This window comes from Aphis gossypii, chromosome 2 (genome assembly GCF_020184175.1).
Source record: "Aphis gossypii isolate Hap1 chromosome 2, ASM2018417v2, whole genome shotgun sequence".
NCBI lineage: Eukaryota > Metazoa > Arthropoda > Insecta > Hemiptera > Aphididae > Aphis > Aphis gossypii.
Window position 1 is genome coordinate 50,264,009 of NC_065531.1, and position 27,223 is coordinate 50,291,231.

Sequence of the window (27,223 nt, forward strand, 5' to 3'; positions counted from 1 at the left end):
AACTTTATACAATATTAGAATAGATAATAATATGTAGAATTACTATAAGTATTCACTATAAAAATGATTTTACTTTTCTTTTATTCCTTCAACACGAATGTAGGTAATTGGTTGCACACGTCATGACGTATAGTATTATTATATATACTTATATAGGTACGCGTTACGCACAATAAAATTATTGGTATGGAATAACAACAATAAACAACATAGTAGGTCTAGAACAAATTTATATATATCGAAATATATATCGACGATATTGATTCATTCCAAAGGATTATTTCTGTCAGTCGATATGATTATGAAAATATTATCGTTGGATTAAATATACACTCGCATATTGTGCGTGTTTCAAACTTTGATTGACAGCTCGAGTTGTATACATATAAACGTTCGATTTAGACTACACGAATAATTCGTGTGTGAGTAAAAGAATAAAAAGTATTTTATACTTTCAAGAATCGAAAAAAAAACTCGCGAACGAATCCTCTTACGCAGATATTTATATACTCTCTCCAAATATTAACATCCTTCAAACGATCTACATTCTAATTTATTCTCACTATATCTTATAACATTATAACCTATACATCATTATATTATAATGCATAGGTACTTTGTAACAATATAATATGATATTGTACTTTAGACGTAGTAAAATACACGGAGCAAATTCGGACCGTACGGAACGTTGTGAATTAACTCTGATTTACAAAATTGTCTAGCAAAACGATGGTTTTGGGCATCCTTATTAAGTATAGTTGGGATAATGAAATCGATGGAAGTACTACGCCATACGTACTACTGTACAAAACTCCGCAGCAGCTTATTACTGAAAACCAGGAAATAATATTCCAATAAAAATATCATCGAACAAAATAATCCACCGAGTATAATTGAAATGAAAGAAGGATTTAAAAAAAAAACAATTTATGAATTATTTCATTTTTTTCACCCTATGTAAGGACTTGTTACTTACCTTGAGTTTTTATTATTATTTGAACCGGAGGTCTCGGAAGATTTTTTTAACGTCTTCGCTGCAGTAACTCTCACGTATTGACCACAATGTCGTTTCAAAACTGTATAAAATACTTTTTTTTTACGTCTTTGGCTGCAGACATAAGCACTCTGATTGGTAATTATTGTCGATCATAAAATCGATAAACAATTCATTAATTTATATGTATATGGATCAAAGGATACAGTATACTTCATCAGATGTGCTCACCTCCTTTATCTTCTTCAATATAATTCAGTTATTTAAAATCTGATTTTTAGAGTTTTTTTATATACTTAAAGACCATAATTTCAAATTCTTGAAGTTTTACTGTCTAATGTTTGAGTGTTGTGTAGAGATACATAAACTGAGAACTTATTTTTCTACTATAAATTATTTTTCTGAAAATGCCTATGTCCTGAAAATCTAAATTTGAACAAAAAGTCCATGGTGATTGTTTTGAAAGTTTTCACGGGCTATGGTGACTGGAAAACTTTAATAATTAAGATGAATTGATCAACATTATTTGTAATATAATATAGAATTTTGAATTAAGTATATTTTCAGAAATATTATCCACGTAATAATTTACTTGTTTGCAAAACGGAAGTTAATATCAATCCCCACAAAACACTTCTCAAGTATTCAAAAAAATCTCAATTATTTATGGAAAAGTATATTTTAAAATAGAATTTAAAATATAAATCTACTTTTAAAGGGGAAAAATGGGATCATGTCGTTGGTGATTCACACCTTAACACACACACAGCAAACACGTATGAATTTATTATAATTAAATACACACATATCGTATATTATATGTACCTACCAGCTAATATAAAACCTATAAAAATTAAATGTTAATCACCGTCGAGCGGGATAAGACACGTTCGCCCGCCGTAAAAGTGTTCCCTCTGCTCGATCTGTTTGCACTATTATTCGTATTTTTTTTTTTTGTTTTACGATTGTTTATCAGCGTTTTGAAGATTCTTGAATATTGTTACCGAACTCTCCTCGGGTTTCCGTACACCTTTCTCCCGGTGAAATTACGACTTTCATTGTTTTGCGTTCGCGGCGTATACCTACAGCACTCGCGGCTCACTAATATTCGGACGTGGATATGACCATGACGAATCGTCGTCCGAATAATATTATCTACAACGCTAATCCGCACCCGACAAACAGCGCGATATTGTGTACCTAATACCTAAGTAATAATAACCATAATATATTATATGAGCGTTCGCAGGACGACGGTGTATGACGGCCGTTGTAGTTATACTCATTAGGCGTTCTCGTATAGTGTCGGTGCTCGTACATCATACTTTCAACGAGTATTATCGTTTTGGTTTTTAATTAAAATATTTTCCGTCCGCCACATTCGAAAATTCTTGTGTGCGACAAGCGTCACAGTACTATTATACCTACTCGTATAGTACACATTACGCTCGCCGAACGATTTTTTTCAACCATACCGCAAAGAACTTGAAAGGAAGTAGCGCCGCAATGAACACATTTAGAATGATTAATGATGGACATATTATATAATTTATATATACATAAGTAGGTATATAACTTTTGGCCGGTGTGTACAATAATATAATAATTAATATTACTATAACTGCAGATGGAGTCAACGCGTCTAATTTATTATGTAGTGCCTAGCAATGTAGTTTTATAAAAAACACCGTTCATCTCTGTTTATCTTTTTATCGTATATAAGTACAATTTTGACCAAGCATAGACTTAAAATATTAAACTATTTCAAACATAAAAAAAATCTGAAACTTTTTAAATGGGTTCATGATTTAAAAGAACCAATTGTAAGTAGGTTTATAGGCACGGTGACGAATTCTTTTTATTTTTACTTAGTACCTACGCACAATGATTAAGCCGTTGATTATATCATACGAATTGCACTCTCAATACTTACTTTTGAAACTATGTTACATTTCGTCATAAACCACTAAATTATAAACACTATAAAAACCAAACCGGATTAACGAGTGTGTAATAAAATTAAAAATTTATTATTTCATTATTATTTTTGTTCATTACTTGTGCGTTATCATTATTATTATTATTTTTTTTTTTTATCTATTAAATGGTCAAGTTCTTTATGAATTGTAATTTATAATATTAATTGTGTTTTTTTACTCGCATACTACATACCTAATACGAGGAAATTCATATTATTGTGGTAGTGTAATGTTATAGTCATTTGATTATTTAATTGATTGGAATAATTTTAGAAATTTTCAACAAAAATTTTATTGTTGTTGGTAAATACTTACCTTAAATTTTAGAACCAAATATAACACAGAGTGACATATATTACAGGAACAGAAAGTAGTAATGTATCGTCGTTTTTACTTAAGACGACTTCCTGGATGAATTATCAAGCAGTACGCAATACGTGTTACTTATAATACATTTTCAGACTATCTGGTTACGAAATCTGCATTTGTTTTTTACGATCTTGGTTTACGAATACATCATACATGTGAACCAGTGTATAGCACATAGATACGAGTCAGTTGATGTAATAATCCGGTTGTTGACAGATCGACATTGTTTATCACCGTACGTGGTTCACATGACTTCTTATAAGGAAAAAAATTCGAAAAGGAAGGGAAAAATACTTGGTGTTGGGTCGTTGGTCGTACTCGCACCGAAAAAGTAATAATAATAATAATAAAAAATGTGTTTATATATCTTGTAATGACTGGTATAATGTTTATGTATATATTATTTTGTATTTACACGGCATAACTATACATGCACATTAAATTTTATAAATAAAAATACAAACAATATCGGTCCCAAAAAACACATGCAAATACCAGCTATCTATGATGATTGCAGCGGTGTCGTTTTTTCTATGTTATACAGAAAAAAAATATAATATGTAATTGATAGATATAATAAGAAAATTAAGTTATACTCTTATTGTCTACAATTAAAATTTTGCGTATATAAGTTAACTTAATATATAATATTCAATAATATACGCGCCAGCGATGACATATTAAATAGGTAATATATAATATATAATATTATATAAAAAATATATTAGTATTTCGTTTAATGAGCAACAATCTGAATAGTGAATAGCTTTACTAGAATATAACGCGAACGCGTAACGGGTAAGAGGGCGTAATATTCGTGAATGGCTTGTCGTTAAAAACATATAATAGAATAATAATAATAATTGATCGATCACATTCTCAAAACTAGAACAACAATGACGTAATATTCAGTAGTGCAACACATATACATAATATATAGATTATAATATAGGTTTACGGTCCACTGTATTAAAATAAACATGAGTTGTATTTTAATGTCGTTTCCGTCCGTTTACTATCTTCCGGCCGAAGATAAAACGATGAAACAATCGTAGGATTCCCACGTAAAAGGAAGTAGAGTAATTTAACGATGAATACAGTCGTGTCTGGGGCCCAGTTTACAGATGCCTTCGATGACGAAGACACGAACTTGACCTCTTAATACAATGACCGATGTGACGTGCGACCATAACGATTTATTAGATTTCGATTCGATGATTGAGTTTTTGACGGGAAAAGAAAACGAGATTTGGAACGAAATATGTATGTTGTGGTGCTACGATTGTTTTCGTTATTAAAATGAAAACAAGGCGAAATAAACTGTCATTAAAACGTTAAATATAGACATTTATTATTTGCCATTTTTATAGAATCGAATCGCCCCACAACCAATGATTGATCAGATGTTGATCAGACATTGAGATGTATGAAGTGCATAACAGTAACATACGTATTAACGTAAGTGAATTTGAGCAATTATTTTTTGGTAATGTATATACTACGCCCTATTGCCCGACAGGCGGTCAACGTGACCGGTTAAATCTATTGGTAACACGACGACGACTGACGTTAAATAACACAAGTAAACTTTGTATATGGTACAACGAATGTAAGGGGAAGGGGGAGTGCCTACCACAGTTAATCGACCACTTGAACAGTGGCGTAGGCGCTGAACGTGACCTTTTTGGGTTCGTCGTAGGTATGCTGATAGAGTTGGCTCTTGTTGTTGTTCTTCTTGATCACCGACTTGAGGTGTCCGCCGTTCTTGGCCTGTTGTCTCTGTTGCTGCTGCTGCTGCTGGAGCTGCTGCTGGTAGAGCTGGTGCTGTTGCTGCTGTTGCTGGTATTTGCCGTGTTGATGGTGGTGTTGATGGCTGAAGTATTGATAGAAGTTGGCAGTGACAGATTCGCCGACGCTGTTGCGTCGCCGGAAAGTCACGGGCTGCAGGTCCTGGAGCGGGGGTGACTGATTGCCGGAAGTTATCTCGCGAAGTTTGCCGAAGAAACGGTTGCCGAACGACGACGGCTGCTGTTGCTCGACGTTCGGGTACCGACTAAATGCCACCGGTGGAGGGTGCGATGGCTGTACAGCAGTCAGCTGCAAAGGATGCTGTTGCCGGCGACCCGGTCCCGTACTCCTGCTCCTAGTCCGACTGTTGCTGGACCGTCTGTGTTGTTCGTACCGGCCGTCCAACCTGTCGTAATCTGCCGTCGACCACAGCCGGTCCGAGACGACGGTCGTCGGCGACGGTCCGGTGGTCGCCTTGGCCTGCGACTCCTGCAGACCGGACTTCCTTTCCGGTTCCGGGCTGGCCGGTGGCACCACGGCGCTGTGGTTGACGTTGACCCTGATAAACTGACCCCTGACCACCTTTTGTTGCCGCCTATAGTCTTCATTGCTTCCGTCACTGCCGTCTGATTTCACCTTGTACTTCCTCCTTTCCGGTCGCTGCGGAGGCGGCTCGACGCCACCGTCGCCGCTGCCGCCGTCGTCTCGGTCACGGTCGTCCTCGTCTCCGAACAATCGGTCTTTGGCCGTCGGTCTCGGCGATTCAGGTGTGCTTATGCTTATGATAGACGAGTCCCTGGTGGCTGAGTTGGCCGCTGCCGCCGCCACTACGGGTCCCGCCGTGACTTCGATGTGCGTCACCCCGTCGGTGTCGGTCCGCTGCACCAGGTTGAAGCGGTTCACTTCGGGCATCGCCGTAAGCGCGACGTGGCCGTTCGTGGCACCGCTGACTACGCCGCTGCCGGTCTTGCGCCTCTGCGACGACAGCGGTCCGCCATTTGCGTGGCCTGATGCCCAAGGCTTGGGTTCCAGCTTCAAGCGCCTGCTGTGCTCTTGGTAAGCCCGGCACACGTCCTGCAGCCGGTTGTCCCGGCTCCGGACTACGATGGCTTCCAGGCCCGCGGATGGCGTCCTCCTGGTCTTGATCACCCATACCGCGATGCCGGGCAGCGCGGCCGCGTCCGTGTGACAGAACGCCACGTCGGTCAGTCCATACGCCTCGCGACCGGACCCGTCGGTCGGCTCGACGGCGATCGCGACTGGCGGCTGTCCGCCTCTCAGCGAAGCGGCGTCCGCGTCATCGCTGTCTTCGGAAACGCCACTGCTGTTGGCGCTGTCCGACGACGCACCAGCCGCAGCCGACACGGCGGCCAACGTTCCCGTTTTCCTCTTGGCAGGATCATCGTACGAGCCCAGGGACGCCAAGTCCTCGTCCGACTCGAAACCCTCGTCGTCCGGCCTCTTCCTCTGGTACGGCACGATCTCCAGACCGGCGTCCCGGCTGCACGATACCGTGCAACGTCGTCCCGGCAACCGTCCGCGCTGTTGCTGCTTCTTGCACAGCTGTCTGACCAGCGTGGCCAGGCTGTCCGAGTCGGCGGATCCTTGAACGGGTCCCCGACCCAGCAGCTCGCAGTCGGCCGTAGTCGTTGTTGTCGCGCTCATCGTCACCTGAAACGAAAATTTCATTGATTTTTAATTTTCAAACAATTACAGATTTATAGAAAATATGTATTATCCGTAATTCAAACAAAATCATATCGCAGTAATTTAAAATAAACATTTTTTTTTAAACTTATCCTTGATATAATTATACCTACATAATATACCGAGTGATAACATATATTAAAAATTGTTTTATTTTGGCTATAAATTATACAATAACATATTTTAAAAATAATTAATAAATTTTGAACAATGAGTGTTGTTCGATTAAAGAATTACCTTGTATTATATATTTATTTTTAATATTATTTCACTTGTTTTTCGAGTGAATTAATTATCATTCTTATTTTTACCTCTGAAGTTAATATTTAGTAGAAAATGTAATGAAATGGATATCAAATTATTTATTCTGAATAGAATGAAATATAAGGAAATTGTTTTTGATACATTATTTTTATCTATCATCAAGCATTTTTTATGGTTGACCGATATAACTATTGATTATTATACATTTAATCGCTGCACAATTTTAGATGCGTACTAGACGATTTGAAGTTTATTTCTAGTGACTAGTTTTCAATACCGAAACACGTCAGTTGTAATTTCCTTAAGAATTAATGTATTTTATTAAAATTTTAAAATTCGAACACTGATAATATTTGAAAAATATGATTCAGATATTATTTGTTGGCAGTGACAATAAGTTGGTCTTGTAGTCGACACCTGCGTACCTAATGTTAATTTGATGAAGACTTATGTTTGGTATAATTAATTTTAAGCGGTTTAGGTGTATTCTATAGTCGGTAATAATAAAAGAGAATGTGTCATTGGGCAGAGAATATATGTAAATAACCTTCGGGTGGTGATTGATCGGTAAGAAAGTGCCCCACCAGCGAATAGAACCGTGAAACGTACAACGACCCACAGATAACCGTTTGTTTTGTCGGGAGGGGTTCTCCTTGTATCTGCGAAGGGTATAGAAACTGGAAACTGGCACTGTTTTCCAGTGACCCAGAACAGCATAGAGTAATTTGTTAGAAATGTATACTGACAGTGGTTTCTACTAATTTAAACATTTTTCAAATTCCCTGTGTTGCACTTTAAATCATTATGGCCAATAGATGAGTTGTACGTATAATTTATGAGTACACGGGTTTGAAATGAACGAGTAATGTGTATGAAGTATTATGATTTAAAATGCAGAAGAAAAACAACTTCTACTAATAAATGCTTTAAATGTATTAAATGGTTTCTTAAATTAAATAAATAATTGAGTAAACGGTCTTTTATTGACCTATAATATGGATTTAAATTCAGTTTTAGTTTTAATACATAAAATATTTTAGTATTATTTTTAATGAAAATATTTGCAAGATAATCGATTTCTATAATATATATACATTTTTAATTGAATACTTAAATCTTAAGTAACTCTTAAGTAATTTCATAATACACTTTATGTTTTTAAGGACAAGGAGTCATATAAATTGAAACAAAAACAATCGAAGTAAAAAACATGACAAATAACAACTCAAATTTTACAATAAACACAACACCAATGAAACCTTTATTTATAATAAAAAGTATGTCTGATTTTCATACAATTGCGTTTGTGTTTACCTGCTGTAATTGCTAAAATAATGAAAATGATACTGATATACACTTACATCATGTAATGAATATATTTTTTTTCAAATTTAAACGAACTTATAGTTTTTTATATTTATAGATTCATTTTAATGTATATTATTCGTGTATTGACATAGTTTATAGACGTATGAACGATATGCGTTGCATCGCTGCAAATCATCGGACGAATAGGTACTTATCGGTAATAGTCACGTTTGAAAATAGATCACATTATATCTTGCAGACAGTTAGTCGGACCTGGATCAAAGCAACGGTATTGACTAGGACGTAGTAAATCCATTAAGTCTCCATACACGGCAATAACAGCATTTCGATGATAGGTCACAAACACGAGTAAACATCGCGGTGGTAATCCATTTCGGTATTCGCGTACACTGTACATCTTCCTTTCCGGTTGACATTTTTATTTGTATTAGTCGAACAATTCTTTTCTGTTTGTTCAATGGATTAAAGAAAAAAAAACGTGTTTCGAAATACTTGTTGACCAGACGACAATTTAATTACAGTTTAGACTGGAAAACTGGAACGTTATGTAACGCCGTTACAAAAAATAAAATAATAATGCATGAATCTACCTACCATAATTCTCTCTCTGTTTTACTGTGTCACTCTTTCTCTCTTTCTATGACCGTTTATTTGTAGGTGTGACCAAAAGTAAGCCATCGGTTTTTTTTTTTATCGAGAAACATATTAAATTATACACGTTAACTCGACTGCAGACGACGTCCACAATTGTATTTTCGTATAATATTATATATTCAATTGTTTCACGTTTAATACGTTCGTTCAAGTCTCTGGTCAATATATTTATACACTCGTTATACCTACCGAATTTATAAAAACCTGACGGCATTTGTATTGTGAGATTTGTTTTCTAGATATTCTAATTAATGTATGCTTTTGTTCTCGTTTTATTTTCTAAGGAAACTCTTTACTAATACCACGACGAAGAACTCAACAATGACTTAAAGGTGCGTAAAAGACCCTATAATATAGATCTAAGCATTTCGTTTTCGATACCTAACACTTAGGAATGCCAAGGGGAGTCCTCAACTATTTGCGTGTGAAAAAATGGAGAAAGTCTTACGAACGTACGGTGTGCCCACTGCAGTGTGCAGACAAAAATGTATCAGCCGCAGGTTTCCATTAGCAAACAATACACGCTTTTAGGGCCTTGATAAGTAGTTTTTTGTGGTGTTCATGGTCCGGTGTGTATTTAAAAGTACGACGAGTGTAGAAATATTTAATATAAATATTTTACTAAATCGTGAATTTGAAGTGAATCTTATCGTCCGTCTAAAGATCGTTTATCAATTATATATTATATAGTACGTATTATACATTTTAAAACGATTTCTCCATCGGAAGGAAGGAGGAAATCGGACCGTAGTCAACTGACGTACTAACGCTCACTGATGCGGTAGAGGTCAAAAGATACATCATCAAACAAAACGATCCAGAAGGAATCACGTACCGATTGTTCAAAACCCAACATCGTTTGTCAATAACGCGCATTATAACGATTCATTTCGGGACACCGATGGAGGTCGTACGCTACTTTTAAAGATAACGCTCGTGATCACATTTTAATCGGTTATCACTGTTTATTTAACGATAAATGTTGGCATGGAATCGTAATCTTCCATTCTTTAGCAGGTCTCTTCGGAATATTAAGAACGATCGAAATCAGTCAAACCAGATTAAGAACATTCCTCGTTTCAAATACGCGTGTATATCTATGATATATATGTACTTATATAGGTATATTGAATAAATAAAAAAAAAAACTGTCGGTGGAAAATTGTAATTTATCGACCGATAACATTTTAACTGCACCATAAACCGATCGTTAGCCGTGGAGTACAATTTGTATAAAACCGAACGCTCATACATAATATTATAATGCACACTGCACAGAGTTCGCAACAATTTCAAGTGTTAGTGTATATGTATAGTATAAAATGAGGTTTTAAAATACATCGATACACAGTGAGATTATTGATATTATACCACGCATATCATTATATTAATATTATTCCCATACCTGATGAACTTAAATATATATATACTTATATGGGTTTAATATAATACAAAGAATTATGGTGAATGTAAACAAATTCGAAAACATCGACTGAATAAGTTCCGTGGCAATCGAATTTTACCGACTACAATAAACCTATACATAATATAATATTATATTTATTATGCTAAACGATTCTTAAACATATAAATAATAATAATATTGTTCGTTTTTCACGAAATCACTTTCGTCGTCGCTTGTTATATCGACCACCTATTATAAACTGTATTAAGTCGACGTGATTGCGACACGGCTAAATCTTCTTCTCGCGTACATACTTCTTGCGTCGTGATCCATCCGCTTTCATCGTGTCATCGACGAAATATATGTCTTCAGAATGACGTAGTTTTTCAACACGTAACGGCTGCGTTCTCGTTTTATTTCATTATTATATTTTTTTTTTTCACTTTTATTATTTTAAGTAATAAATGACCCGTGAACACTGCAGTGCTCACGAAATCGTCACACACATATAGTTCGAAGGTTCTTAAATTGCTCTTATTTAATTTTTAATTTTTTTTTTCGAGCGATATGCTCACAAACGCTCTATAAATGGCTTACGTGTGTTGTAATTTCGTCGCCATATACAAACACGCGTAATTAGCCGTAATTGTTCATCGCCCACCATGTTACGCCATCTGAATAATAATTATACACCGTAAACCTGCAGTACAGATTCTAGACGGTCCGTAATAGTATCACCAGAATCGGGTCGATATGACAGATCGATTGTGTAGAACCCGTGTTAATTATAACGTACTGTACAACTATCGCGTGTTATGTTCGATGTTTTGCCAAAGATTTAAAAACAATAATTTGTTTATATCGTGACGACGTCATAACAGTCGTCTCGTAACGATGACACAATTTCTGTACACATAGGTACGACAACATAATATAGGTTTCTAACATTTATGTCATTTTCTTCGATATTTTTAAGGCGTTAATCATTGAAAAATAAAATATTTCGCACTAAACGAGATATAAAATAAACACGTATGCGAAATAACGAACGTTTTTAGGAACTCGCGCTTAACGATCATCTGCAGCGTAAACAATATTTAACAATAGATTTTATTAGCCGGCTGAAGATTTTAAAAGTATACGAGTGAAGTAGTTTAAGAATGAAGTGTGAATTGTATGAAAAGCAATAGAAAGTGTTAAGAGAAATACATACAAATAACCATTTAAGCCCACACATCAGTTAACCTGTCGCCAGGGATTCGTCAGAATTGTGAAATTTGCGTAATCCCGTGCATATATTTTATATTAACCGCCTCCGGCTTTTATACATATAACTTTTTACATTTGACTGTAAACGAAAATCTGGGTTTTTTGTGTTTAATATTCATAATGTATATTTTATTATTTTACGGATTCAATCATAAAAATTTATGAAATATATCATATTATATTATCAAGAATATAATAGCTATAAAATACTCCAAGTTTTATTGTTGGTCATATATAAAAAAATATTGTTAGGAAATATTTTTGATTCGAATACATCACTTTAAGCATATTTGTAACAACGAATTTAATTAAATATATAAGAACTATTTATTCAGTATTGAAAAATACTTACATATATTGTATTGGATTGTCTTTGGACACTTGCCATAGGGTCACATCTAATATTCTACCACGTAATGTTAATAACACATAAAATATTTAGACGTGTTCATTGAATAATATTATATCATATTATACACTACGTTTTTTTTTTTTTATTTCGTTATGTAATTTTTTTCATCTTGATTATTATATTTTATTATTTTTTAAATTATGTTTCTGGAACGATTTTTCAGTCATAATAATAATAAAAAAAGTTATATATTATTATAATATTTTAGGTGATATATTTCAGACATTTAATTTTCCTTATGAAATACTTTATTAAGTATAATCTCATTTGCAGAAGTAAATTTGATCTATAGGCATCCCTAATTTCGATTAGTTATATAATTTCGGCGAGCCTAACGATTGTCGTCTAGTCTCTAGACAAGCTCAAATATAGAATTACGACTAGATATCAGATTTTCTCCATCTACTGCAATGTCTACTATTATTATTTATATTTTTCAGTTGGTGCACGAAACACCTAGTGCACTTGAAAAGTGCACTGTAGTACATTTGTCGAGTACAGTTTAAGTACGGTACTAAATAAATATTGCACTTACTCAAAATATTTGTTTATAGATAGTTATGTTTAAATCGTAAAGAGAAAACAATATGCATTTTTTGCAGTATGGATAAAAATTAGAAATATGCGTACGTTGTGAAAGTTCGGCATACTTATAACTACTGCGGCGACGGCGCCGTGACTGTAAATACATATTTTACGATCGAAACGATACTGAGCTTTTTTTCACCTTTGCGGACTACCGGCAAAGCCGACAATATTAAACGTATCGGTTTTTTTTTTAGACGGCCGTTATCGTCGGCTGCATCTAAGGCGTTGCGAGCGTGTACTTGTAGTGTAAAATATATTCTGTAAATACTATAACTTTATCCAAACACAATACTTTACTCGCCGCGTACGATCGTATTTTCTATAGCAATATCATTGTGAATATAATATAACACGAGCACCTATAGCCGTTGTACAAAACGGGCTGCGTGTCGAGAGCATACACGCATATTAAATTATTACGTAAGAGCAATAGGAAACGATTCTACTTGGACCGGAAACAATAATACCATCATTATACTATACAGGTGTAATCGTCTTCGTCGTCGTCGTCCAAGTCGTTTGGGAATCTTAACCTACAGCAAACGTTTCCGGAGCGATTCGTGCAGTGTACGGCGGCGTATCAATCATCCGTCGCCGAATGATTCGTCGAACGCGACCTTGAACCAGTTTCACGGTCGGCGATCATTGTTCCTTCCCCTCTATACACGCACATACGTTAGTTAGGGTTTATCAAATTCTTTACCTCTATAATGACGTTTAACGTTTTTACACACGAATTATATCCAAATACATAATATATATATATATGTAATCGATACGTTCGACGGTGGTGAATCAAAAAATGTGCGATCGAAAAAACGACGATTAACACCGGAAAAATCTTCAGCTTCCCGTCACAGATTCGGATTTTTATCGTTACGAGACAACTCGTACACAGTATGTCGAGTATTATCAGCTCTCCTCAGATTCCATTATCGTCATTATACTACACTATATATTATTATGTATTATATTAAAGCACGATATCGGCCGGCACATGCACTTTCTAAACGACGTGTGTTTATATACATATATTACAGACCCGAGTTAACGAAATAACGTCATTAAAATCACATTTGTGCCGACGATGTGGTGTTATTATTATTATTATTATTATTATTATATAGGTAGCCGTAGAGTGCAGGTATATGTCTGTTGCAGTGAAGACAGTCACGGTTGTCGAATTTCCAGCTCAAATAACGTCACATAGTCACAATGTCCGGCTTACTGTCGGACCCCAACCATATTATTGTATAACAGGTCGACTGCAATTTATAGAGAAATATTAAAGTGCAGTCATATGCAAATCCGAAGTCAGAAATCCCGATTTATTATCACACACTCCGATTATGGGTTGGATGATCGAATGCAAAGTGTCATAGATCGTCCGTTAAGATTATTTTTAAAAGTGACACATCAAAACGCTGAATTTTTTCTGCGACAGTAACAGTCGACGGGTTTGTATGTGTGTGTGTGTGTGTCCATAATGTCCATTCGTGCATCAAGAGAGATAATATAATTCCTTTTGTTGAGAGAGAAAGGCAGCTATTATAGCAAATCTATAACCATAAATAAAATATATGCGATATACAACTGTGGAAATGTATAATTATAATTTTAATAATACTTTTGTTTTTGGTTGTATCCGTGTTGATTGTTCGTATTATGTGTGATAGATTTTGAACATTGACTATTCCAATATTTGAGTTACATTATATATGTTACCTTTTGAAATTATTTAATTTTCTGTCACGGCAATCGTTGAGGACTTGTATAATTTACAATATATCCATGTAGTATTTAATATATGTGAATATAGTTGAAATTCTCCGAACATTTGTGTAAGGTGCTACTCACTTCCTCGCCATCACCGTTACCTGCACCCATAATTTTGGCCCAAGTCGGTCAGCTGCATGTCATTCACTATACGTATAGAAGGCGTTTCGAAGCTGTGCGGACAAAAGCTGCCATACGCAGTCTTGAATCCATTAAAACATTTGTCGAAAAAACAAACAAAGTGCTCGCTGCACAATATATATGTGTATCATGTACGTTTTATAAATGCATCTAAAATTATCCTGTATTGTGTTCGTGTGAAACGAAATACCACTTGTTCAAACAAACACTGCACGTGATGCATTTTTCTAGACAATGTTTGAACAGCGAAGACATCGGGTGTAAAATAAATTTAAATGCGTAGCAGTTGTGCGTTATTGAAACCGTACTATCGTCTTTATGTTTTTTAAAGACGTAATAATTGTACCGACATTGGTAATATCGTGTTAATCGTTAGACACCCAATATCCGTCGTTATGACGCATCAAAATAATATATTATAATAATACGATTATTTGTATGAAAAGAACACATAATTCAATATCGCACAGATATTAGATACACGATAGCATTTGTAAATTGTTATCGTATTAAATTCGCCAGTGAATGCAGCGCGCGTACAGCGCATTATATATATAAAACGACCTACTTATAAGCGATATTGTGTGTCTGACAAGCGTTTTCGCGGTAAAGCGAATATCCAGTAGCTTCTGTGACTATACTGTAATAACATACTATGATATACTATAATATTACCTACATTTTCGTTTTGTGCAAATCGTTAGAACAATGCTCGACAATGAAAATTCTGAATTATTCATCAAATTATAGCTAACATAAGTATTAACACTACAATAATTTGCAAGCAGTTAACGCAGTTTTACTTACTGTTTTATTTTGTGAAATTACTATATTATTATTAAATTCACATGATGTTATCGGTGGCATTAAAAAACTCGTGTTCGAGTGATACGCCCATGATACATCACACAATAGAATATTCTTAGTAGGTAAAAAAATAGTAATAATTCAAAAATAATATGTATAGAATTGCTGCAAACAATACATTTTTTATCGTATTAGTTAACAAGATAATGACGAATTTGAGCCGAGAATAATAGTTTCGCTTGTTAAAACAATAAACAATAAAATAATAATCATACAACTATCTAAACTACGTTTTATGTCATATTTTGTTGGATAGTACTGTACAATATTATACACAGTGAAAAAATGAACCTTAGGAGAATCCGTATTGGCGAGTCACTTGTTTTTCGACGTCTAATTCGATGGCAGAAAGTTAAAGCAGGAATGTACATCGTGTGTCCAGCATGTATGAAAGATTATATAAAATTCTATAATGCATTTTACGTTTTCGGACGTTTCACTGTAATCCACTATGAAACATTGATCTAGAAACGTTTTTGATTCATTTGTAACGCAGACAACAAATGCATTGTACGTGTAATGAACAGACAATATAATATGTGATGACTAGGTCCGTCTGGTCTGGGTTTCGTATGTGATGTTTGTCGAATTCTTCGACATAATAAATCGTCTCCAAACGACTTTCCAAGATGAAATAAAAACACTAGTAACGATTGTAATTTTGAACGTTTTGTTAATTTTAATTCGTTTTAATTCTATTAAGTTAAAAATATTTCGTGTAATACCTATTTAATATAAATTTACTGAATTCGGTATTTTGAAAATTAACTACTCTGTATTGAACTTTCGCTTTTTGGGCTAATGTAGACTTTTTCTAAAATATCTACCTGTAATCTGTATATACCTATACCTAATACGATAGCTGACCGTTATAGTATAATATCGAAATATTGTTTGAAACTTATGATTTTCTTATAAGTTTTAAAAATAATATATTTATATATATATATCAACTATGTTGGATTTGAACGTTTGTAAGCTAATGTCCAATAGCATAATATTTTGTTATTAAATTATGATACACATGTATATGACATATTGTGGTATTGGTTAGAATATTTTGCCACAATAGGAATAAACATTAATAACCACAAATAAAATTCAAGTTAAAATTCTAGTGCAATGAGCTACCAACCCCATAATTGGAAATAATATAAGTTAAATGTAGAATTGATTAAATTATTTCGATCTTCCAAACTATTTTGAAAATAATTTCCGACTATTTACAAACATTATATACTTATACGAATTTCAGACCGTTAGAAAATGGAATGACCATGCTTTTAACACCGTATACGGAATTATTCTAGAGGTATATTAAACGGTATTACCAGTATTTCCAGTAATACACAACGGTTTGCGGATGCAGACAAAAATCTACGAAGAGTTATTGAATACCGCTCGGGAATAAAGTATTGTTTCATTATAAAAGAAATTATAATTTGATTTTTATCCAGTCCTTAAAACTACTTTAGTTACTTAAATTATTCACCAAAAAAAGACGAAAACCTCAATAATTGTATGAAAAAGTTAGTTTTAAGTTAGTTTTTTGTTTTCAATGTTTGACAAGAAAATATTTGCGATTTTTAGCAAATATTATACTTATATTTCATGAGGATATACTCATGGTTTTCTGAACATACAAATATTCAATTATTATATCAAGATAAAAACCAATTAATCAAAATGTTTTAAATAACTTTTTACAAACGAGAATATTATAAATTATGCGTTGAATGTTGAATAAAATATTGTACTTTGATTGACATACTTGACGATAATAATCATAAAATATTCAAAGAATAATCAAATTATTATAAAAAATAAAAAATACTATACCAGTATTTTGTTCACATAATAATATGTAACACGAATATAGTACAATTCAACTATACGCTATTTAATTATTATTATATTATTTACTTTGATTACTGACTGCACACTACAAACTAAAAACAAAACTGGGAAGGCATAACGATTTTTAGTTTACATGATGTTTGACGTTTTAAAAAAAAAAATAAATAAAAATAAAAAACTGATTAGGTAATAATGTGTTTATAAAATATATGCTGTCTTTTTTAAACTAAATGACTAACTATTTCCAATTTACACTTAAGATAAAATAAAATATACAATATTAAAGCACCATCAATGTATGAATAAACATATGATAATTATTGAGTTTCATTCGAAATTTTTTAAACATTTGGCGTGATTTTTAATGATATATTTTTAAACGATAATATTTTCACCCGAAAGTAATCTACTACTCTAAAAACTGGTATATTTATTATAAATTATAATAATATGTAGGCATCTACATAAGAAGTATTTTAAATATTTTAATTCGATAATTTCATCCCATATAACCTAGCCGTTTATGGTAGTAATATAATACGAGCAGTATTTATCGCCAATAATATTGTCACGATCCGTTCGAGCACGAGAATTAAATTTCAAATTTATTCACGACGATATAGGATAATATAGTGCATAATACTGTATGGTACCATTATATAGCAGATCAGAATATTATCAGATATAAAACCGTACAATTTGCTTTAAAAAAAAAAAAAATAAATAAAAATAAAAAACTGATTAGGTAATAATGTGTTTATAAAATATATGCTGTCTTTTTTAAACTAAATGACTAACTATTTCCAATTTACACTTAAGATAAAATAAAATATACAATATTAAAGCACCATCAATGTATGAATAAACATATGATAATTATTGAGTTTCATTCGAAATTTTTTAAACATTTGGCGTGATTTTTAATGATATATTTTTAAACGATAATATTTTCACCCGAAAGTAATCTACTACTCTAAAAACTGGTATATTTATTATAAATTATAATAATATGTAGGCATCTACATAAGAAGTATTTTAAATATTTTAATTCGATAATTTCATCCCATATAACCTAGCCGTTTATGGTAGTAATATAATACGAGCAGTATTTATCGCCAATAATATTGTCACGATCCGTTCGAGCACGAGAATTAAATTTCAAATTTATTCACGACGATATAGGATAATATAGTGCATAATACTGTATGGTACCATTATATAGCAGATCAGAATATTATCAGATATAAAACCGTACAATTTGCTTTAAAAAAAAAAAATGTAAAGCGAGCACGCGTGCACCTCACTGCAACAGACATGCAATCTATTCGAATATTATAATAAATGAGGGCGACGGTAAAAAATGAAAGTGATATAATTTCTCTCTTGATTACAGGATATCCGTCGACGATCACGATTGAAGTATGGGAGTACGTTCATAAATACGGAGGTAAAGAGTCGCAAACCTACAGTAATTTCGAAAATATGAGCACGTGGGCGTATGCAGGGTGGTTCGTGAAACCATCCCTTGCAGAGGATTTCAAAACAACTCGTCCGATTTAAATTTTTCGGAGAGTACCTATTATAACTTATAAGTACAATGTTTTTTTTTTCAAAACAAATTAACGATCTCATTAGGAAATCTAAATAAGGAACTTCGTTTCAATATTTGCTGAACGACTTGAGCTTTACTAATTGTAGGTGATCACATGCGTCGTGGGTGGACGTCATAGCAAGGACGTCATAATATCGCTTATAAATAATTTGCATAATTTATAGGTAGGTCAGGTATAGACTTTTAGTCAGGCCACTGACGAATGGCGATTGTAATAAATTACGCGTATCTATTATATCGTTTGGCCACTGTGTTCACAATAATAATATTATATTTTCGCGACCGTGGCGATGGTGGGTGGTGGCGGAAGCGGTGGTCGAGTACGAGGACTTCCGGAGAGTTTCAGTCGGATTTCCGTGGCGACGGTCCTAAATCCCGACCACAGCGGATGTATAACGACGATCGACGCTCGTCACGTCGCACCCGTACACGATTTACAATAAGCGTATATTATAATATTATTATTATGTACAGTACCGATATAATACGTCTCTCGTCAACCGCAATCGAATTCTGATTGTTACTAGCCGCCATCGTCTCTGTTTTTTTTTTCACCGCGTCACCATCGCATCGTATGCATACACAATGAATATATTACGTACGACGGACGGTCATCGTAATTAAATGCATTTCGGTAAAGCAAAAAAACAATATTATCGTTTATACTATAATTGTAATGGCCGTCATTTTATCGCGTAAGTCCGCTTACGCACTTATAGTCTCCTCATATTAGTCGGTGTACTATTTTTTCATATCATTTTTTATCGAATTGTGTAATTAAAAAAAAATTTACTTTACTCGCAAAAAAATACTAAATAGTCACATATTTTTAAATACATCGAGAATCGGGGTACCAATAGTGCGTATAGGATGCACCCAACGACGCTTTTTATTTCCTATATTGTTTACATGACGTTACTTTTCTTACTTAACCTAACAATACAACCATGTAGGTTCTTATGATTTCATGGGGTTAGGCCGACAATGAAAATTTTTATTAATTATTGTTAAAACCTTTTATTTTTGAATCGGATATACTCACTATAGACAAATTTCTCGCGTAAAAGGCCGTATGAATACTGAACACTTTTTTTTGTCTTGTAGCGAAATTCTAGTGAGCCAGCCACACACGTGTCTCGCCTGAAAGCACTCGTATTGTATACGACAAGTGTACGAGCGTATAATATTATATACTACCCATACACAATATTATGCGCTTAAAAGCGAATATACGTACAGGCGCGGGAAGGAGGCCAGTGTGTCCGAAGCCTACATACCGACGCGGACGGTGCGGTGGCGGTCGTCGGCGGTCTTTCACCGGAGCCGGTGGACACGCGCGAGTTTTATTACTTATATTAATACGTTATTTTTTATCATTTTCGTAAAAATAAGTTTTGACCGATCGATTGCTAAGAGAAAGGGACACGCGCTGCCACGTTTAACCCGCAGAGGCTTTTAATCGGCAAAAACCGTCCATGTGATAAACGCGATAACAAGTGAATGTCATTCCGTACTAGAGTATAAATATTAAGCCAATATTTTTGACGAAGATAACTTATACTGTTAAATTATAATATTATAGTATTATATTATGATTTCGTTTAATCACAATTAAAATTTATACTGCATTATTTAAAACTTTTTATTTATTTTTCAATTTTTTTTTTCCATTTATTATCTATAAATAATATAATATTGGTATATATATTATATACACTGCAAAAAATGGTAAATTCCGTATTAATTAGTAGTCAGTACCTAAACCTATTATCATTTGTCACGTTATACCTTGAACTTTTTGTAAATATTCGTCCTTCGTTGATATAAATTATCGTTAAAATATAATTTATGTGACAATGCTTATACAAACAATCAATCAAGTTAATTATAATTAAGCCATATATGCCAAATTATCTTAATCTTAATTTAACAATGCACCACAATACAGTCAATGTTATTAAAAATAAAAAAATTATTATCTGTTTACGACGATGTAGAGACTGCTTAAAACTTACAGTGATAGGTAAATATTTAAATTTTTATAAACTCATCAGTAAACGTTTATTTAGGAATTTATTTACGACGGATATTAATATGTCTTATTCGTATTAAATATTGAAACAGAGTATATCTATAATCTATAATCTACATGTCGATATAAAATCCTACTTCCTACGTCATTTGCAAAAAAACAACATCGAAGTACATTGAAGTCGTGATATCCTAATGTTTGCCAATATATAATAGATACATCACGCACAAAATACATTCAAAGTGTAACACTGTAACAATAACTTTATAATAAGATTATGCTAAACGTAAATAGTATACCTAAACTAATATACATATTGTAATTTAATTAATAATATTACCATACGTCTATGGACTATGCGTACTGTATAAATCGCGTGACCATCTACGGGTTGTCCGTTCACGTTGATTGGGAACCAACGACATTGGTCTTTTCACTTTTTTTTTTTTATTCCTTCAAATAACAATAATTTTTCTTTAGTCAATTTTACTTAACTTTTACTGGATTTCTAATCTTATTTGAACAAAAAAAAAATTCATATCAACAGATATCAATTATAAATGACAATCGTTATAATAAGTATATTACCGTCCTCAAAACTTAAATTCAAGTAAAATATTTAAATAATCAATTTCATTCGATACTTGATTCCCATGTTGAGCTAATTATGAATTAGGATGAACAATCAATAAATTCATGGGTGCTAGTTAGAAAAAAACAGTGAGTATAGATACAACTGTAGTATTACAAGTATAAAATAAATATGTTTTATTTTTTGTTCCCAGAAAGAAAAATGAACAAATATTTTACTGAAAAAAATAAAATAAAAAACGTATTCAGTGCAATGTTTAGACAAAAAAACTCTGCAATGATTCACATCGTGGTAAGTTTGTTTAAAAATATTCCATTGTAATAATCGTATAATAATAATAATACGAATAATTCATACGCGCGTACTTGTTTATTGTGACAATAATATTTCCGTTTATGCGTATTATAATACTACAGAAGGTACCTTATACCAACGACTGAAAGCAGTTTTCTGTAGTCCCAACGGTGTGAACGTTTTTTAGTCGTTTTTGTAACTATAGTGTACAATGTACTATAATACATATTTATATCATATCTACCTACAAAACAAAAACCTTTGAGCTTCAGAATCGATAGTCATCGGAACCAGATACCAGTATACCGTTATACCTTCGTCTTGGCCAAATTGTTGGTTATTGATTATTTTGGTTCAAGCTAACTTCATATTTATTTTTAAATGGGCGATCGGTAAGACCAAACAATAATGACACAGAAGAATACAATTAAAAAATCTAAAATTTGATAAGTCAAACAACTAAAATAAATTTGGGTCACAATTTTTTTCGATTCCTAATTAGTTGGAATAATTATTCACACATTCTTGTATTTCATCAAGGCTCTCTATGAAGGACCTTTTATGCATTTTCGACAATCGTTTATTGTGACACATATATACATATTATACTAAAACGACAATGACAAACGAATCTATGTTGTTGTTTTCATTTATTATTATTATCATGTATTTTATTCTCTCGACCAGTTGTACTTGTATAAAAGTAGCCGACCGTGGGTCAGGTCTGCTGCGGGTGGCTGTCACCCACCATCGCTTTTTTTTTTTAACAGGAAACTGAACTTGTATAATACGACGTCGATAATTATCTACATCCCTATCCGGGAGGGCAGTTGCCAGTGATGTATATCATTAGGTATAGAAAATGAATCCGAGAACAAAAAAAAAAACAGAAGTAGGCACTATAAGACCACCGACAAGGTCTACTGTGTCCTACACACTAACACCATTTGTTTCGATACAAGTGTTAGCCGATAATGGATTTTTAAATCTTAACGCATTAAAAAATAATAATAATAAAAATCAACCAAGCTTCATTACTACGATCGGTGAGTTTGCATACAGAACGTCAGAACCAGTTTACAAAATGTGTATCTAATACGAAAATGAAAATGACGGAGAACTCTTAAAAAATTCACAGTATTGTGAAGTTTCAATTGTTGTTCAAAATAATATAAAAAACTATATTATCATTCAAGGACGCCCTTAATTATTATTACACTACTTAGAGGTCGATTTTATGTACTTTATTTTCCATTATTTAACCTTCAAATCGTGTAATATAGTATACAAATTAAATTAATTTATGTTATTTGGTCGGAAAAATGTTCCTTGATTAATTTAAATATCCATACAACCTTTCATTTAATGTTTATATTATACTTATATCTCTATAAATTATCAAAATGTTGGAAAAAAAACCGACATCGTCATGCACTTGAATAATAGCAAACAGCAGCAGGAAAACAAATAATATGGCACTATAGAAATTATACACTGCATTATAATACGTCTGTAACCATTAACCAATACTGGTTTAGAGTTTGAATTCTCAACTATCGGTTCAATCGTATAATGAATACCATACTTCAAACAATAACTAATAAATATGAATTAATTATAAGCGATGATAGGGGGTGTGGACAATAATTAAACTGGTGCATGATATTTTAATAATAATAAATAAATATATGGCTGTTTATTATTAAGCTTCTGAGCCGCGAAAGTGAACAAAGTATACTGATTTTATATAGTTTATATGAATTGACCGAATGTCATTATATAATTATTATGTTTAATATAATAATTTTATTTATTTGTTCTTTCGAAAATTGCACGTTTTCCTGGCAATTGAAGTCAACTTAAAAATAATTTTATACTTTTAAATGTAATCGAACATCGAAAAAACACCTTCAAAAGTATAATATAAGCAGAGTTTTAAATTTGCAATACGCGCATGTTCTAAAACGTATGAAACACTGTACGTGTATTACATTAAATAATGCTTGAACCAGCGATTCGGGCTCGTGAATTTTATCATATTTTATAAATTATGTATTCGCATATTACAAAACATAATGCACGTGTAAGAGAATAAAATATATTAAACATATTTTCGTACAGTCGTACATAAACGGAAACATTAAGGAACGCTCACAAACTGAATCAGCACGTCACCATTGTTGACGAATACATACCTATAAATAACACAACAATTCGTATGATATTATAATATATTATTATGATATTAAAAACCGACTACACGCCGCTGTTTCACTGGTCAGTGACTTCAAGTATTAAACTGAAAAACGATATACTCGATATGTGAGAGGAAATAATATCGAAACCCGCATTTAGCAGCGCGCCATAATATCATAACGTGTCGTGTATAATATATATAATATTATTATAACCACAATGGACCGGAATCGAAGGTTGGACGGTCGGTTTAAGACGTTTTTTCCCCTGTGGTTAAGCGCAAAACGAGAATTTAATACGTTAATGTATTTTGATCGTTCGCTAAACGTCCAAGTGTCGAGTTTATGGTTATTATTTTTTGTTTTTTTTTTTTCGGATATGCATATAATAAGAAAAAAATACGTTTCGTCTTGACTGCGTGCGATACAAGCCATGCACCGTGTATCAGCATCTTGCACACTCTTGTGCGTCGCTTTAAAAGGCCCCGTACACGGAATACTCTGCAGAAAAACGGAGTCTGTGTGACCGGGGTTACTTACGTTTTATTTTTTTCTACTTTTTTGTTATTTATTTGGCCTAGAAATCGGTTTTGGGGAATTTGTCACGCACGTAAATGCATTGCAAACATGCGCGCATTTCGCGGAGACAATATAACAATAATAATATAATAATCATAATAATAGAACTATACCTATATACTGTAGCGGTCCTCGTGGATTTCGTACACACAGTTTTTTATCGTTTAACGACTTCGACGTCGCCGCTTTGGTGTTATGGCGGGCTATCGGCGTTATTGTATATATTTTTGTCTCGGTCATGCGCATATAATAATATATAATAATAAGTAATATCCCACCAAAATGACGGTCTTTCGGCCTCGTTATGCGATTATGTACGATTGCCAGCTCGATATAACAATTTATTATAATATAATAATATTATGATAATATTATGATATCATAATAATGTCACACGTGAATGTTGACGTCGTGAAATCGCTACCGCCGTATAATATTAGTGCGTGTGTTACAATGTCATTGATTCGGGCAATTCATCGAAATGAGCCTTAACACAAATATGTCTGTACCTTTTATTTATCTTTTGTTTTTTATTTTTCTAGCGTGTTCACAATATCGAGTTAATTTATAACTCGTTTTCAAAATGTTCGCAGTAATAAAGTGAAGCGTTAACCACGTTCCCACGAGTAATAATATTGTGTTTGTGGTGTTAAAGGAAATCGTTTTTAAAAATGTTTTGTTTCCATTTGCAAATGGTTGATCTATACTTTAGAGAAATGTCCTTCTCTCGTTTCTTCGACGACTCAATGCAGTGCGTGAGCAATACAGGTCACGAGTTGCTCAATTTAATATCTATGTTTAAAATTGGTACAACAACTTACGTTCACTGTAAAAGTAAAAGTCGTGAAAAAACTTTAAAAAATGCATTTAAATGTGGAATCTGTCAAAAAAAGCTAATTTAAAGATTACATTAATTAGTAACACTCGAAACCCGAATTTTCTACTAAAAAATCAACATAATAATATTCTCTGTGAAAATAAAACGTTCGATCACTTAATTGGAGAAATATAACATATATTATAAATATTGGCCCGGTCAAGTTTAGCGTTGTCGATAAACGTTTCGGGGAATGTCCGCCTGAAAGGGAAAACAGCGGTTCGAGAATGGCGATCCGAAGACCGTTTTCGATGTGCACTCCACGGACCGGTCTCGGCAGGAGCCGGGCGAAAGCATTAACGCTTCGACTTCAAGCCGCGTATATTATGTATTTATGCGCGCAGATACCCACTTGTAGGTACGTAAAATGGACATTAAATGTATAATGCGCGCACGACTACCGTCCGGTTTTTGGCGATGTGTTCGAAAGTCAAGGCCGTGATAATAAGATCGCAAAAATATAATTTCCCTTTTCTGCTGCAGCGACGAGCGCGTGGGAAACGCCGTCGTACTTCGTAAGTATATTCAGTGTATAATAATTATACTGAATAAAATTTATTCTGCGGACAGCTGCAGACTCGAAATGAATCATCACTCTCCCGGTCTTGGCGAGTGGTATAAACCAATACTTTTCGGGTAAATAAGATTCGAGTGATATCGGCACCCACCCGTTTCGTTCACAAGCGTCTTATATACGTATATTTGACAAATAAATATTATTGCGTATACTTCTTGATAAATCGTTTACCCATATTTTAAAACAGCCATCTCACCGTCCCCGAAATCCATCGGGTCACCATATACCACTGACCTTCATATGGTATATTATATTATTATATAATATTAGATGTATGTAGGTACCTAGGTATTAAATAATATTATGTTTTGTGGTCACGTCGTCGGATATTGTATAATACAATATTATTTTTGTGACGAGCATTACATATCATTTTATGCAGGTACTGCAAAATCGACCTCCCAGCTATCACAATATATTATTAGGTATATGAAATATGTACCAACATGGCAATATTGTTTGTATAAAAAATTCTGTTGCTTAATTCGTACTCGGTAGGTATATACTGTTATCGGTGCACAATAACCATAAATTTGGTACACGATGAGATGATACGATGTGTTATAGGCCGCGTGTGATATCATTTCACAATATCAAATAATAGGTGTGATCATCACGACGATTTGGTCATTATTTATTAGTGGCGTCTACTCTTGGTGGTATTGTTTTCATGACATTAGAGGTATACACGCCATAGACTCGCCGAGAATCGACCGTTGGCCAACCGTAACACAACGTTATTACATCAAATTATATTTTATACTTATCGTCTGAGGTAAAGTGATTATTATTATTATTATTATAAGCCAGTATAGCTGAGCACTATATGAATTATATTCTTCTTCGCAGTAACTATAATACAGTGCCTTGTGGTATTATTGTAAATATTATGCGGAATTTCAATAATATATTCACCGTTGCCACCGTATAGGTTTTCACTGCGCGAAAGCGCATAAATAGAGCACACGCGATTTAACGCGTTTCCGAGACGATACAGTTCTATACGCTCGCCTAGATATATTATTATTATTATACACATGTAGCATACTGCATACTAGCAAAT

The 27,223-nt window shown here is 33.5% G+C and overlaps 1 protein-coding gene and 1 long non-coding RNA gene across 10 annotated transcripts in view; one reads left to right on the forward strand and one right to left on the reverse strand.

Moving 5' to 3' along the window:
* The window catches only part of LOC126549666 (uncharacterized), a 75,163-nt gene that overhangs the window by 37,356 nt on the left and 10,584 nt on the right, over positions 1 to 27,223 (forward strand). For 4 of the 8 annotated variants that reach the window (XR_007603786.1, XR_007603779.1, XR_007603783.1 and 1 more), the window contains one exon: positions 8,268 to 8,510. The exons of 1 other annotated variant lie outside the window; for it this stretch is intronic. This is a non-coding gene — a long non-coding RNA (uncharacterized LOC126549666). Of the gene's footprint in view, positions 1 to 3,337; positions 3,403 to 8,267; positions 8,511 to 18,795; positions 18,894 to 20,118; positions 20,212 to 27,223 lie in introns of those variants that run through there. 3 more of the 8 variants (XR_007603784.1, XR_007603781.1, XR_007603785.1) reach the window with 3 other exon arrangements.
* Positions 3,704 to 27,223, reverse strand: part of LOC114126661 (uncharacterized) — a 31,905-nt gene continuing 8,385 nt past the window's right edge. The window contains exons 2-3 of one of the 2 annotated variants that reach the window (XM_050199577.1): positions 21,387 to 21,499; positions 3,704 to 6,804 (exon numbers count right to left, since the gene is read on the reverse strand). In XM_050199577.1, coding sequence (XP_050055534.1) covers positions 4,984 to 6,804; positions 21,387 to 21,389 — 1,824 coding nt within the window. In that variant the 5' untranslated portion in view covers positions 21,390 to 21,499 and the 3' untranslated portion in view covers positions 3,704 to 4,983. The remainder of the gene's footprint in view (positions 6,805 to 21,386; positions 21,500 to 27,223) is intronic. The other variant, XM_050199578.1, reaches the window with a different exon arrangement.